Source organism: Pteropus vampyrus, unplaced genomic scaffold, assembly GCF_000151845.1.
Source record: "Pteropus vampyrus isolate Shadow unplaced genomic scaffold, Pvam_2.0 Scaffold260, whole genome shotgun sequence".
Classification (NCBI taxonomy): Eukaryota; Metazoa; Chordata; class Mammalia; order Chiroptera; family Pteropodidae; genus Pteropus; species Pteropus vampyrus.
Window position 1 is genome coordinate 197,956 of NW_011889041.1, and position 13,570 is coordinate 211,525.

The 13,570-nt window shown below is 33.5% G+C and overlaps 1 protein-coding gene across 1 annotated transcript in view; it reads left to right on the top strand.

Annotated features, from left to right (window-relative positions):
• RAB23 (RAB23, member RAS oncogene family) overlaps positions 1-13,570 on the top strand; it is a 21,471-nt gene extending 7,901 nt beyond the window's left edge. The window contains exons 3-6 of the mRNA XM_011375000.2: positions 5,614-5,770; positions 7,293-7,375; positions 8,187-8,279; positions 9,781-13,570. Coding sequence (XP_011373302.1) covers positions 5,614-5,770; positions 7,293-7,375; positions 8,187-8,279; positions 9,781-9,920 — 473 coding nt within the window. The 3' untranslated portion in view covers positions 9,921-13,570. The remainder of the gene's footprint in view (positions 1-5,613; positions 5,771-7,292; positions 7,376-8,186; positions 8,280-9,780) is intronic.

Consider the following 13,570-nt stretch of genomic DNA (forward strand, 5'->3'; position numbering starts at 1 on the left):
TGTCTTAGAAATGTATTTGTCAAGTGCATAAAAATTTTGTAAATTTCTTTTAAAAAATGTATTATAATTCATTTAAAAGACCTGTTATACCGAAGACCATTGCTTAAAGGTACTATTATGTTCTTGGAATGCTGGCTTAATTGTGTAGTGAGACATGTTGAAACACTACCTCCTTGTATATAGGTTAGAACAGAGCACAGATCACATTAGGAAGCTTTTTGGGATCCCAAATTATTCCTCTTGAGCTCTTAAGAAAATCCGTATTAGGTAGCAGAAACCATATTTAGTATGGAAAGTTAGATACAACATAAAATATTAGATTTTCTTTATAGTTTTTTTACTATGATTTGGTTTTACAAAAAGATGCTCTGACTAGCAATATATGGAAATGAGGTTATAGAGTTGAGACTTATCTGAGATTATGCACATAAATAGGAAACTTATTTTTTTAAGAAAAAGTACTATCACAAACATAACTGAGTATCAGTTGTTAGAAATAGCTCTGGACACAAGAAGCTATTTATAAATTACAATTATAAATGCCAGAATTAAGGAAGAACAGAATTAGTCTATGCAAGTCTCAGATTTGTTTTGAAGTTCTAGGAGCATGAAATCTGTGATAGATTGGTTCATTGAACAATTTGTGTGCTTTAGATTACAGAGTGTCAAAGAGAATAGGGGACAAGCATTTAAAATCTAGAGTAATATCTATGACAGTATATAAAGCCTTGTGTTTTTGTTTGATCTTTGCCGTAGTCAAATTTTACACTGTGTTCTTTAGAGCAGAGTTTAAATTTTAATGTGCAAATGAATACCCCAGGGAGCTTGTTAAAATGCAAACTCTAATTCAGTAAATCTGTGGGTGGCTCTAAGATTCCTCATTTCTACAACCTCCCAGTTGGCACCGATGCTGCTGGAACTCAGCTATACTCAGAACAAGTCTAGAGATCATCTTACAAGTAGGGTCTTTCAGTGATTCGAAGACAGAATTACTCTCTACAAATTATGTGTCTTGGGGGGTATTTTTTGAATTGCATTCAGAAATAGTAACATTTTTTTAATGATCTTATTAATTAGGAATAAATATTTGCTATTGGTGATCTTATAATTGACACCAAAACTTACTCTGATGTCTGTATTCCTGATAAGTGGATAAGTGAGTAGCTTGTTAACTATTAGAGACTCCTTTGTGGGTAGTTTACTATTATCTATGATGAAGTACCTTTCCAACAGTGTGATTTTTAGGGTAGGTAGTATCGAAGGAAAATTGAATAGTACAAAAAATAAAGATCTGTGAGATATATGGATAGAAAACACCTCCTGCTTTTAAATATCAAAGGTAAATATGTCCAAATAACTACAACAGAAGAGTTAAAACATTAACTGTCCTAAAGGCATGGGTACCAACACTGAACTGGAGGTTAAAAGTAGAAAACAAAAGTATAACAGTATAGGGTCATTTTTGAATTAAGAATATTTATAATAGTTGGTATGTTCAACAGGCACAGCTCATGAAGTTACAAAATGCAACTTTTGTCTCTTGCCATCCCTTATGTTTATTTGATTAGGCAGTAGGAGAAGTCCTTTCCTTGACCCTCAGTGAAAACTCCCTTCAGCTCATGTCTTTTCTGGTCACTCTCAAGTAATTTTTTCAGCTGCCTCATAGTTATTTCTAGTCATGAACGTAATCTCAATTTGGTAATTAGAATAACCAGTCCTGTGTATGAATCAAAACTCCAAAGTAATTTAGCATTAAATCTCTTAACCTTTTGGGGGTTTTAGCAGGCCAGTACCAGTGGTCTGGGAAAAGAATATTGGTTGCTTTCCTCCTCTCACTTTCTTCCTGGCTTGCTAAAGATGTTTCTTTTTTCTCCTGGGTCAGGCCTTGCAGGAATAGAAATTGAGAGACAAGAACACTGTGGTAGGTGCTCTTGTTGTCTGATGGTGGGACCCTCTGGATGGCAGATGTTTAAAGATGATTCTCTAGGTAATCATCCTGGATTCCTCCAAGGTTCCCATTCTTGGGGATGTTCTTCTGGGCAAATGTCTACTTGATTCTGGAAGTTGCTTTGCCCTTTTGTGGGAGTCAATATTCTATTTCCATCTTCTTTATGCTAAGCTCTCATCACCCTGTAAGTGGCTCTGTTGGACTTGATTTAAAATGACTCCATGCTGGCATGTCTCTTAGACATGGTTCTCCTTTACGTACACGAAATTCTTGTGCATTCTCTCTTGCTATCAATGGGAGTGCAGTTGCTCCCAAATGCAGTTCTCTTTTTATCTGTTGGCCTGTCTTTCCACTCTTGCTTCCATCTTTCTCAGGGTTGAATTAAGGCATGATGAGTCCAGAGTATCCCTCAATGGCTGGGAACACGTATCAAGCTCCTTAAGTGTACTTGCTGAAGTCCAATCCTTCTAGGTTGAGATGAAGGAGATAATGATACTACACTTTTCCACTCACCTCACTTTCAAGAGAGAAGGGCTGGGGTGGATAGTACTTTCTCTAAAGAAATTTGTTATAAATCATCTTCCTTTCCCCCTCTTCTCAATTGTTTAAAAAAAAAAAAAAAGATTCTTGACGTGCTTGAGGGAGTTCCAGAATTGTGTAGGATTTATAGCTATTTCCTTTGTAATTTCTGCAAATAACGATCTTCTCACACGTATCTTGAATCTGATATTTGCTTTCTTTTATTGATACCTCAGTAAAAAAAAGAGCCCTCTTTTAAGTTCTTTTAATATTTATTTGAAAGGGTTTTTTTGGGGGGAGGGGGTGCTTTTTAGGATTTTCCTAAACATAAAAGAACCATATGCATCACAATTTGACAGTATTTTATCTCTATGTATGAATGATAATTTCTCGGGGAAATTAAAACAAGTAGTTGTCCAGCATTTGTCAGAATTATTATGTAACTGCAAAAGCAATCAGGTTGTCTGTTTTTTGTATTTTTGTTTCATTCTGGTAATATATTTAGGTTAAATAAGATGAGGTGGTTATAGCATCCAATGTGAAGGCTTAGTATCAGGTAAACCATCCTGCTTCAGATTGTTGTACCACTCTTTCTGGAGATTGTAATTTCTCTGGTTATAAATTATTTCTGTCATCTAGTCCAGGTTTTATATTTTCTGCAGTTGTTTTTTTTTTATTTTTGTTTTTTTGCTATTTTCTTTCTTCTTGTACATTGGGTAGGTCTACTTTTCCCCTGTGGGTTAATAAGCACACTTTCTTTCTTTATTCTTATGGCAATTGCCCTAAAGACACTTGATGTCTTAGTTTGAGCCTCTTCTCCCTAACCCCACTAAAATACACACAGCTGAGCCTCTTCTCCCTAACCCTGCTAAAATACACACAGTAGGGGTGGTATATTTGGGAGGTGATCCCAAGAAGCAGAAGTGAAAGACCAAGGAAAGAGGGAGAAAAACTCATAAAGGGTGTAGTGATGAGCACATTATTTCTGTAGGCAATTGGGGATTAATTCTTCTGAAGAACCATGTAGACAGTTCTCAGGATGGTCCCATCAAGGTGAAGCTGCAGTATTTACCCCATCTCCCATAAGTTGAAGCTTCCCCACCAGAGGCATTAATTCCCCTTTGAGGATGTGATAAACCAAAGGTTCTTTCTGAAATATCAGTAAAAGCCCTGAGGCAGAAAAGCAGGAGCCAAGTGCAGCATATGCTTGAGGTAGGATACTAGCAACAGGCAGGAACTGTCCTCCACAGCTGTAGTGAAATCAGAGGCTGAGGGGACAAGTGTAGGACCTCACTTGTTTATTTATCTCCCTTGATTACTTAAACATATCAATATTTTATCTTCTTCCCCTGGGATTGTTATGGACACTTTCTTTTATCCTTTGATCCTTGATTTTTTTCAACATTGTTTTTATTAGGCCATCATTCTTGCTGCCCATATCTCTAGTACTATCTGCATAGTTTGGGTTGTTTTATTTTTTAATCGTCGTAACATTATTTTTTTAATATTTCAGTTTTGATGTGTCGTCTTCTTTATATCCTTAGTTGTGGGAGTTCTGTTCAGCTAGTCTTCAGATGGTTATCCAGGGTAATTGTTCTATAATTAGTTATAATTTTGACATGGTCGTGGGAGGAGGCGAGCACAGCATTTACTTACTCTGCTATCTTGACCAGAGTCACTTTTTAAAAATTATATACTTCCTCTAAGGGTTTTTTTGAAAAAAACTTTTTAAGTGTCTAAGATCTTGTATTCCTGGAAATACCCTATCGGGCCCTTAAATTTAAATGACAATTGACATAAAATTCTAGGTTTAAATTTAACAAATAGTGGTATAGTAAAACTTAGTTAAAGAAAAGTTAAAGAATGATTAAATAATATTTGTAATTTAAGTAAATATTAGAGTAAATTCAAGTAAATATAAATTTATTTACCAATATACTAGTATAATCTTATCCATTTTATTCCTCCTTAAATTCTGACAAGGTCTTAGAGTGTGTCTGTCTGTCTCTCTTTTATCCCCCTCCAAATTCTGTATAATTAATTAAAACCTGTCTAGAGTAGGGAAGATTTTCCCAGATGAATCTTCTGCTTTTACAGTAATGGTGAACTGCCAGTTTTCACTTTTCTTATATGCTCTTATGCTTTCTACAGTATTCCCTCTGATGATAAACTAAACTTTTTTGGCCTTAGAGTATCTTAGGTAGCCCAGGTATGTATGTCTTGAATCTTAGTAGGAAATTCTTGTACCTAAGGGATCTGGAAGAAAGGGGCAACAGTAGGAAAACATGCCTTGATTCTAGGAAATCCTCTTGACCTTGGTGTAATTTTCTCTTGTTGCCTACACACCTGCTTTTGTCAATATGCTGCCTGATTCAACAGTGAATCATTAATAAAAGAGCTTTTTCCAGAAGGTTGCTTATATTTAATCTTAGATTTTATCAACCTAATGTGATAATTGATAGATAAAATATTATCAATGAGTGTAGTATGAGAATTAAGCAGTTAAACAGGGTAAAACTAAATTAAACTTTTTCCTTCTGTGTTTTTTATATATACATATTATATATATGTAATGTGTGTGTGTGTGTGTGTGTGTGTGTGTGTGTGTGTGTGTATTCTCCCCGCCCCCCCGGCACTGGTTCTTAAATTATGTTAGCATCATTGTTATTCTGCTACCGAAAGAAAATAATATAGATTTTTTTTAAAAAAAAAGTAAATAGAATGAGCAAATTATGATTTTTTTCCTCTTAGCTTTTCTTAGATCTGTGTGAAAAGAAATTAAGAAGCAAATGACAAATATTAACAGGAAGAACTTGGCAACAGCCTATCATTTATGCTTAGTTTACCATTCTCTCTAGCCCTTACAATGTATTTAAATATATCAGTATTTTGGGGTGTTCCATACACATTATGTATAGTTTTGAGGTACTTTGATGCTTATACAAGTTTGAGAACCACTGTTTTTGGTAAAAAAATGGTTCTTTGGATTAGGAAATAGTTTATATGTTAAAAAATAAGCAGAGTGCTACAAAGATGAATTCAACATTTATTTACATAAAAATTGCTTTGATAGGTAAAAGTTGCCCTTACCCTACATAGTATTGTTTCATTAATGTAAATAACATTTTTATTTTATGACCTTACAGGAGCCCAGGCTTGTGTGCTTGTATTTTCTACCACAGACAGGGAATCTTTTGAAGCAATTTCCAGTTGGAGAGAGAAAGTAGTAGCTGAAGTTGGAGATATACCAACTGTACTTGTACAAAACAAGATTGATCTCTTGGATGATTCCTGTATAAAGAAGTAAGATAGCTACTTTTGAGGGGGTGGTAATAATTCTATAAAGTTAAAACCTATTTTAACTTTTGCATAGACATTAGAAACCTAGGGAAGTTTTTATAAAGACTGCCTTATACTTAAAGTTTCTGTGAGCTATTCTGAGTGATTGGTTTGGTTTTAAACATGTTCATACCGAAGCAAAGGTATAGAAAATTAAAGGAATAAATTTTGAATGCCCTTTTAGAATTCTAGTGTTACATCCTTGCACCACAAATCCAATTCTTCATGTTAAGTCAAATCTAAATTTAGTAAGAATGTTAAGAAAAACATCCCTAGATGTTTTAATGTCTGGAATAAGTAGCTATCTTATGTTGATGAGTTTAAAGATAAGTAGTTCAGATTCATATTGTTTTGAATATTCAGAACTGTTATGCTCAAATTTGTGAATGAAGTTTAGCATCTAGATAATTTCTTTCTATTAGTATTTGCTCTTTGTATTATTAACGTCTTGCTAGCTTTGAAAATCTTTGCTTGGCTTTTACTTTATTGTTTTATGTTATGTTATCTGTTAATAAATTAGTCCAAAACTTAGTGACTTAAAACAACAAACATTTATTATTTCAGTTTCTGTGGGTCAGGGATTTAGAGTGGCTTGGTGGTGGTTCTGGTTCAGTTTTTCACGAAGTTGTAGTCAGGGTGTCAGCGAGGCCTATAGTCACATACAGTCTTGACTGGGGCTGGAAGATCTACTTCCAGGATGGTTCACTCACTTAGCTGTTGGCAGGGGGCCAAAGTTCCTTGCCCTGTGGACTTTTCCCTAGGGCCGCTTGAGTGTTCTCACAACATGGCAGCTGGCTTGCCTTAGCAGGTGATTCAAGAGAGAGCAAGGCAGAAGCCACAATGTCTCTTATGGCCTAGTCTCAGAAGTAATATACTATCACTTCTGTGTGTTATTGATTACACAGACCAACCCTGGTTACAGTGTGGGAGGAGACTACACAAAGGTATGAAGCCAGAAGGAGGGGTGGGGGACGGAATCATTGGGAACCATTTTGGAGCATAGCTACTACTACAGTGTTCATAAAATCAGGTGTCCACAGTCAGAAGTCATAATAAAACTAAAATGAGGAGTCCACTTTTGTAGACACAGTCATTAATGTACTGACTTTGCCTTTGGCAGCAAAGTAGTTTCAGAGCCAGTAAGAGTAAAATAAGTAATGTCAGTATATGCTTTTCAGAGTTCAATTCAGATTTTAAAAGTAGAGGAGAGGAAATTAAAGTATTATATTAAAAAAGTGATATTTAGATATTTTAAGGCTAGAGTTGAGTGACTTTACAGTTACAGTATAATGGTTGGTGTTTATCCCCCAACAGTGGTGAAAACTAAAAATCCTGTTCAAGCACTGAGAACATAACTTTAACCAGTCTGGAATGTCTGACATCCCTCACCCCCAAGCTGTATTCACTAAATGTAATAAAAGTGATTTTTTAAAACAAACTACCAGAAAGTACCTTTATAAGCATTTTTTTTAATTGATGTATATAGTGAGGAAGCTGAAGCACTGGCAAAAAAGCTAAAGCTAAGATTCTACAGAACATCAGTGAAAGAAGATCTAAATGTGAATGAAGGTAAACTGCCTTTAAAAAAATTAACAGGAAGTTTGTTTTATTATTATGTTTTTTCTATTGTGTTGTTTAGAAAACATTTTTAATAAAAGAATTTTCTTGTTACTTATTAAGTAAAATTTAAAGGTATCATCTTTGAGTTAGTCTTTATTTACTAATGTCTTAGAACACTTATTACTCTACAGCAAAAAAAAAACTTGTTTTTTTTTTTAGTCTTTAAAAATAAAATACTGTGTAAGTGAGTATGCTTGTATGTGTTTTTCATCCATAACTTAAAATTACTGAATTGTTTTAGAATTTCACAGTAGTGGATATTCCATTAGGTAGTTACAATGACCTTAATTTGTTTAATAAGACTTCCTAGTTCAAGAAAGTGATATTAGAGAAAGATGATTGTTATTTTTCTCATTCCACAATTGTTACTTAATTTTATTAAATTCCAACCTGGTTGTTGTTGAGATGTCTTCTGGATAGTTTTTTTCACCTATAGAAAGGAGACATCTTTTTTAAGACTGAGTCATTTGTGTTGCTGAATATTACTATTTACTATTACTTAAAACTAAAGAGCCAATGACTACAAATATTATTCATTTCTTTACTAATGCCACTATATGTTTATTACCGTTGTACTTAGGTATTGCTCAAACACATTTTTAAAGTTGAATTTTTTCAATTAGATCGTATACTTCTAATTCTATTTCAATTTTAAATTCGTTTAGTAAGTATAAATATAGTTAAGTAATTGAAATAACAGATTTTATATGTATAAATCATACTGACCTGGTTAGGGTTTTCGTTTTTGTTTTTATTCTAGTTTTTAAATATTTGGCTGAAAAATATCTTCAGAAACTCAAACAACAAATAGCTGAGGATCCAGAATCAATGCATTCAAGTAGTAACAAAATTGGTAAGTACCCAGGAAGTTTTAGAACCATGTTTACCTGGTAAATTGATTTTCTGTTCATTATTACCATAGTTACAATATTTTATACAATATGCTCATTTTTTTAAGAAACGTAATTATAAAGTTTTAGGTCAGAAATTAGTAAATTTAGGAGTATCAGCTCTCTTACTAAAGGTATATTGATTCTCACTGTAGGATATATTGAATACAGGCTCTCTTCATTACAACATCCAAAGACCATTTGTCCTTCCTATGCGACCTTGTGCCTCATTATTATATGTATACCCATTTACTGGTTCCACCAGAGGTCTTGCTATTTCTTGAGCATGCCCAGTGCTGTCTGTCTTCTTCACTTTTGCTCATTTCATTTCTTCCATCAAAAATGACTTCCTTTCCCATCCTCTGTCAAAGAACTATTCATTCCTCAGTGACTGTCTAGAAAGCTCTCTCAGCTATATAGTTGGCTCAAGCAAGAACCTCATGCTTTTCCTCTAAACAAAGAGAGATCTAATCTAAGTCCAGGACATTGCCAAGTGTCTAGTTCCACCTTCTTCATGTAGTTCATCCTTTCTTATGAATTAGCTGTAATCAGTCCTTCCTTTGAACCATATGTGGGATCTTGTGTGTCTTTAATGCACTTAACATATAACGTCTTAGAGCATTACTTGTTTGTATACTAACTCACCACACTTGAGATTGTCAACTTCTCATGGGCAGGATTTGGTCTTAGTCACCTTTATATCGTTTATAGTGTCTCTGGCCCAGAGTTTTTGTATCATGGATGATAAATAGTTCGTTAATTGGATTTTACATTTTAAGATCAGCAGAGTTCAAAATGGAAATTATAAAAGTTAAAAGTCTTTCTTTAGTTCATCCCTTTTATCTACTCATGACTTTAATTATCTGTAGACCATTCTGTGTTATTCTAGCCTAGACAGGAAAGTCGTATGTTACTACCAGCTTTTACATCTGCAGTATTTTTAATTCATATAAAATTTCACAAATACTGTTAACTACAAATAAGGTATTCTTGAGGAAGTTAGATGATGTAAAGTTAATAAGTGAAATTATTAAAATTATTGTAATTACTGATACAGAATTTCAAAAACAGATTGTTAATGAAAAGATGCAGAACAATGTGTAGAGTAAGTCATATTTGGGTAGCAAAGGGAGGAAAAGAAGAGTATATATACATTTTTGTCTACATATATGTAAAATAACTCTGGAAGGATACACAGGGAAACAAAACATCCATGCCTTGCGGGAGGGAAACTGTCACGGGGTGGATGGCTAAGGATGGAAGGGAGACTTCACTGTGACTCCTTTTGTATCCTTTAACTTTGAACTATCTATATCGGCTATTAAAAATAAATGAAAGCAAAATTGTATTAAATTTGTAAATACTTGAAAATATTACTGATTTACTAAGAAACCAGATGCACAGTCTCCTGTAACCTTGAAGCGTATCAGTGTCAATCTGTGTGTTTTCCCTCAATTTATACAGGTGTCTTTAATACATCTGGTGGAAGTCACTTGGGTCAGAATTCAAGTACCCTTAATGGTGGAGATGTCATCAATCTTAGACCCAACAAACAGAGGACCAAGAAAAACAGAAATCCTTTTAGCAGCTGTAGCATACCTTAAAATGTTTAGGGAAGAAAAGGATTGACTATATTGTGCAATTCAGTAAGAGCTATATCCAGCTGTCATGATGTTACAAATTTTTTAGCAGACTTTGCACCTAATGGCTCTCTGAAAGTTGACAGACTTAAATATTGTTTGCCAGTGCTTTTCAGTATGGAGTAAGATCTTTGGTGGAAAAGTTACTGCCCTGTGGACTTATTTTAATTTTTTACGTTAGACGAAGCTTCTCCTGTTTTTGAAGGAATGCTGTAAGAAATGTCAAAAACAGGTTTTGCTGAATTTTAAATGCTGGAAAACATAAATGAAATGCCTAAATATATTGGTACAGATTTATTATTATGGGTAAAGGAAAGATAGCAAGCATTCTTTTTCTGAAATGGGTCATCTAGCTTTTCTAGAAAATAGTATTGAATCCAAATACTTAAAAAAAATAATATTGAATGGTAAACCCTAAATCTTGTCAGACTGCATTGGTGTGTATTTTGGCAATGTTACTTGTGCAATATCTGTATAATGTGGAATGTGGAGGTATGCATGCAGATATCTGGTACTGAAGTAAACTGAAGGTGTGCGCAGTGTTTAAGGAAACAGAATCTAATTAATTCATTCATTGAACCATTTACACATCGTATGTATGTTAAAAGTTTTTATTTTCAAATAAGAAATTCCAGACATATTTTGCAAAGGAGATGGGATTAAAAAGTGCTTTGTGCCAAAAGTACCATACCTAATTTTTACAGTGCTTTACTATCAGAATTTATATTGTTTATAATATCTTTTAAAAGCAGTTTTCCTCTCTGACAGGGTAGATAAAAGAGGAGTATAAATGGTTTAATGCTAGAGTTTCTCTCAGGTGAGACTTGTTGCAGATCTTTTTCGTATGTTCATCCATAAGCACGGTGAGCTTGTGCTGGCCAAGTCCTTAAGAAGATACACAGCACATCTGCAGTTATTCCTTAGGACCTGTGAAGTGTGGTAGGGCATCTAACACTTTTGCTGCTGACTGAAGATGCAATTTTGAACTTTTAGGGTTATGCTAACAATGTTTTTAAATGCACAGAGATGATCTTTTGTCATAATCCATATTATGGATTTTATAATGCCCTACAACTGTAAAGCATCTTTTTGTTTACACATTTTTGTATGGTATTTTAAGATTATCACTTAAAAATTTCTATAACCTTTGGTTTGTATAGCACTTTCTCAAGACCTCTGTCAGGACCAGATACAAAATAATTTCTTTTTTAATATGTAATCATGTGGCAGGGTATAAATTTTGTGACTTGGGACAATAGCTTTCTAAGATAATTGCATGAACTCTGTTAAAACTGATTACCTGGTTTTTACAGGATTTCAAAATATGTAAAAATAACTTTTCTTGGAAAATGTGTCAAAGTCCTTTTTCATTGTACTAAATGCATCATGTTTTATATATTCCTTTTGAATTTCTTTTTTTTGTTTTTTTTTTGAAGTCTTCCATCTATACCACTCTCATACTTCTGTCCAGATTAATGTTGAGAACCTACTAGAATTTTCGGGGGCATGTCTTTGTTAAGTAGTCAAGAGTGGATGTTTGCTTTTCATAACATTGAAATAATCTGGCATTATCTATTTCAAAGTAGTACAATATGTTTATTTTTGTGTCACCAGTTGTCACCACTCCCATTGTTGGCAGTGGGATAGGTGTTGGGGAAAAACTCAGTTCCTCACAATGGGTACCTGCTAGTGATTCATCTTTCCTTTTCTACTCTCTTGAAACATATAGTCTTTTTAATTTTTGCACAAAATTTAGTAAGCGTCAAATAGTCTTTAGTAACAGAAAAATCACATTATGTTCTATGGTGTAGTTCTATTTCATATTAATTAAATGTGTGGGTAAAAGTTTGTTACTTTTATATATAAACAATGTAATAATCTGATGATGGTTGCAATTCCTCTGATATTTGTAATATAATTTTATGTACTTAGTTTTGTCCTTTTTTCCCTTTATAAAAACTGAAGAGAGATCTTTGTTACACATTTAAATTTTTAATTTGTTCTTCTGTATTTTAAATTTAACCTTAATCATTTAAAATAAGTAGGCTTGAAAATCAGCCACAGGTGATATGTTAAATACTTTCACAACTTAATTATAAAACCTTCTAAATTGACATTAATTTTTTTTTCCCTTGACACTTTTAAAATTCTGTTAATTTTTAATGAACTGTGGTTGCTAAAGAAAACTTGTCTAAGACTCCAGGATGTTGTGCATTTGTGCTCTAATGTACTTTTTTACGTTATAACTAATTTTTAGCACACAGATGTATAGCTGTGGAATAATTGTAATATTTCAAAGTTTCTAAGGTATCCTTTTCCTTTCAGTTTCCCTATTGAATTAAATAGCATACAGAATACCCCATAATAGGCAACATAGTTAAATAAAACCAGGCTAAATGGTTTCCATTTATCTGCCCAAAGTTTATAGCACACATGTACTTTTTCAAAATAAAGTAAAACTGACACTAACAAAAAAAGAATAAACACTTTTCCTCATTGTGGAGTGAAGTGAGACGGTTGCTTCAGAAGTTGGCAATGCAGTGCTTAGAAAGAACTCTCAACACACTCCATTGTGCCTGTGCCTTTGAGGAGCTGGGATCTTTTTTGAAGATCTTACAATGGGAAACAGACCTCAGGACCGAATGTTCCAAGTTAAAGTGAACTGCTTTAATGTAAAATATGGTAGTTAATGTCCTTTTCAAAACCTTTGAAACAGTTACTGGTAACTTGCTGAAATGCTCCACTTACTATATTATTTGGGTATCTGTTTCTCTGAAAACTGTAAAAATCTGTCCCACACTGTAGAGTCAATCTAATGAACAGATTTATTCAGTTTTAACTGTTAGTCATAAATACCATGTGTACATTTCTCTTTAGGTTTACACCCTAAAACATGTAAGCCTATCATACAGGTGAATTTATTTGCTAACAAATATTTAAAACCACAGTGGACTCTGATATATCCAGTCACCTAACTCCCAGGTAACTGGATGGTTTGGCTGTAATAACCTTTATTAAGTAGTGCTCCTTTTCTTCTCTCTTGAATTATCTATAGAAGGATGTTGGTGAGTAGTCTTAAAAATAAAAACTTTAGATTAAAAAGAAATCTGAACCCCTTCTATATTTTTATTACTATTAAATAATGCTTTTACAAATTTGAATGGAAAACCACTTGTAAGTATTGCTATTGAGTTACAGTTAAGCCCTTGAGTTTAATTTAAAATATACTACATAAAAATTTCATGAAGATGAATTCCAGTAATCAAAAACTAAATGCATTTCATAGCTAGAATTTTGTATGATAATGTATCACCAATGTGGAACCAAACAGTAAAAGGTATAATATGACTTCTTTAAGAATCAAAATAACTTAAAAATATTTCATATTTCAGATACTCTGCCAGTATTTAGCATCCTTGTTTTATTGATAGTGGATATTTCATGCAACTTAGTAGCACTGTGGTTTAAGTATTTTGCCCTGGAAACTAAGTTTCTTTTCTAATTCTGTATCAGTCTGTTTTTAAAAAAATTTTTGTGTTGTTTCGAGTCTCTGTCCACCTCCAAGCCCCCCACCCCCGTGAATTAATACATTTACTTTGTCCTGTGGTACAAAA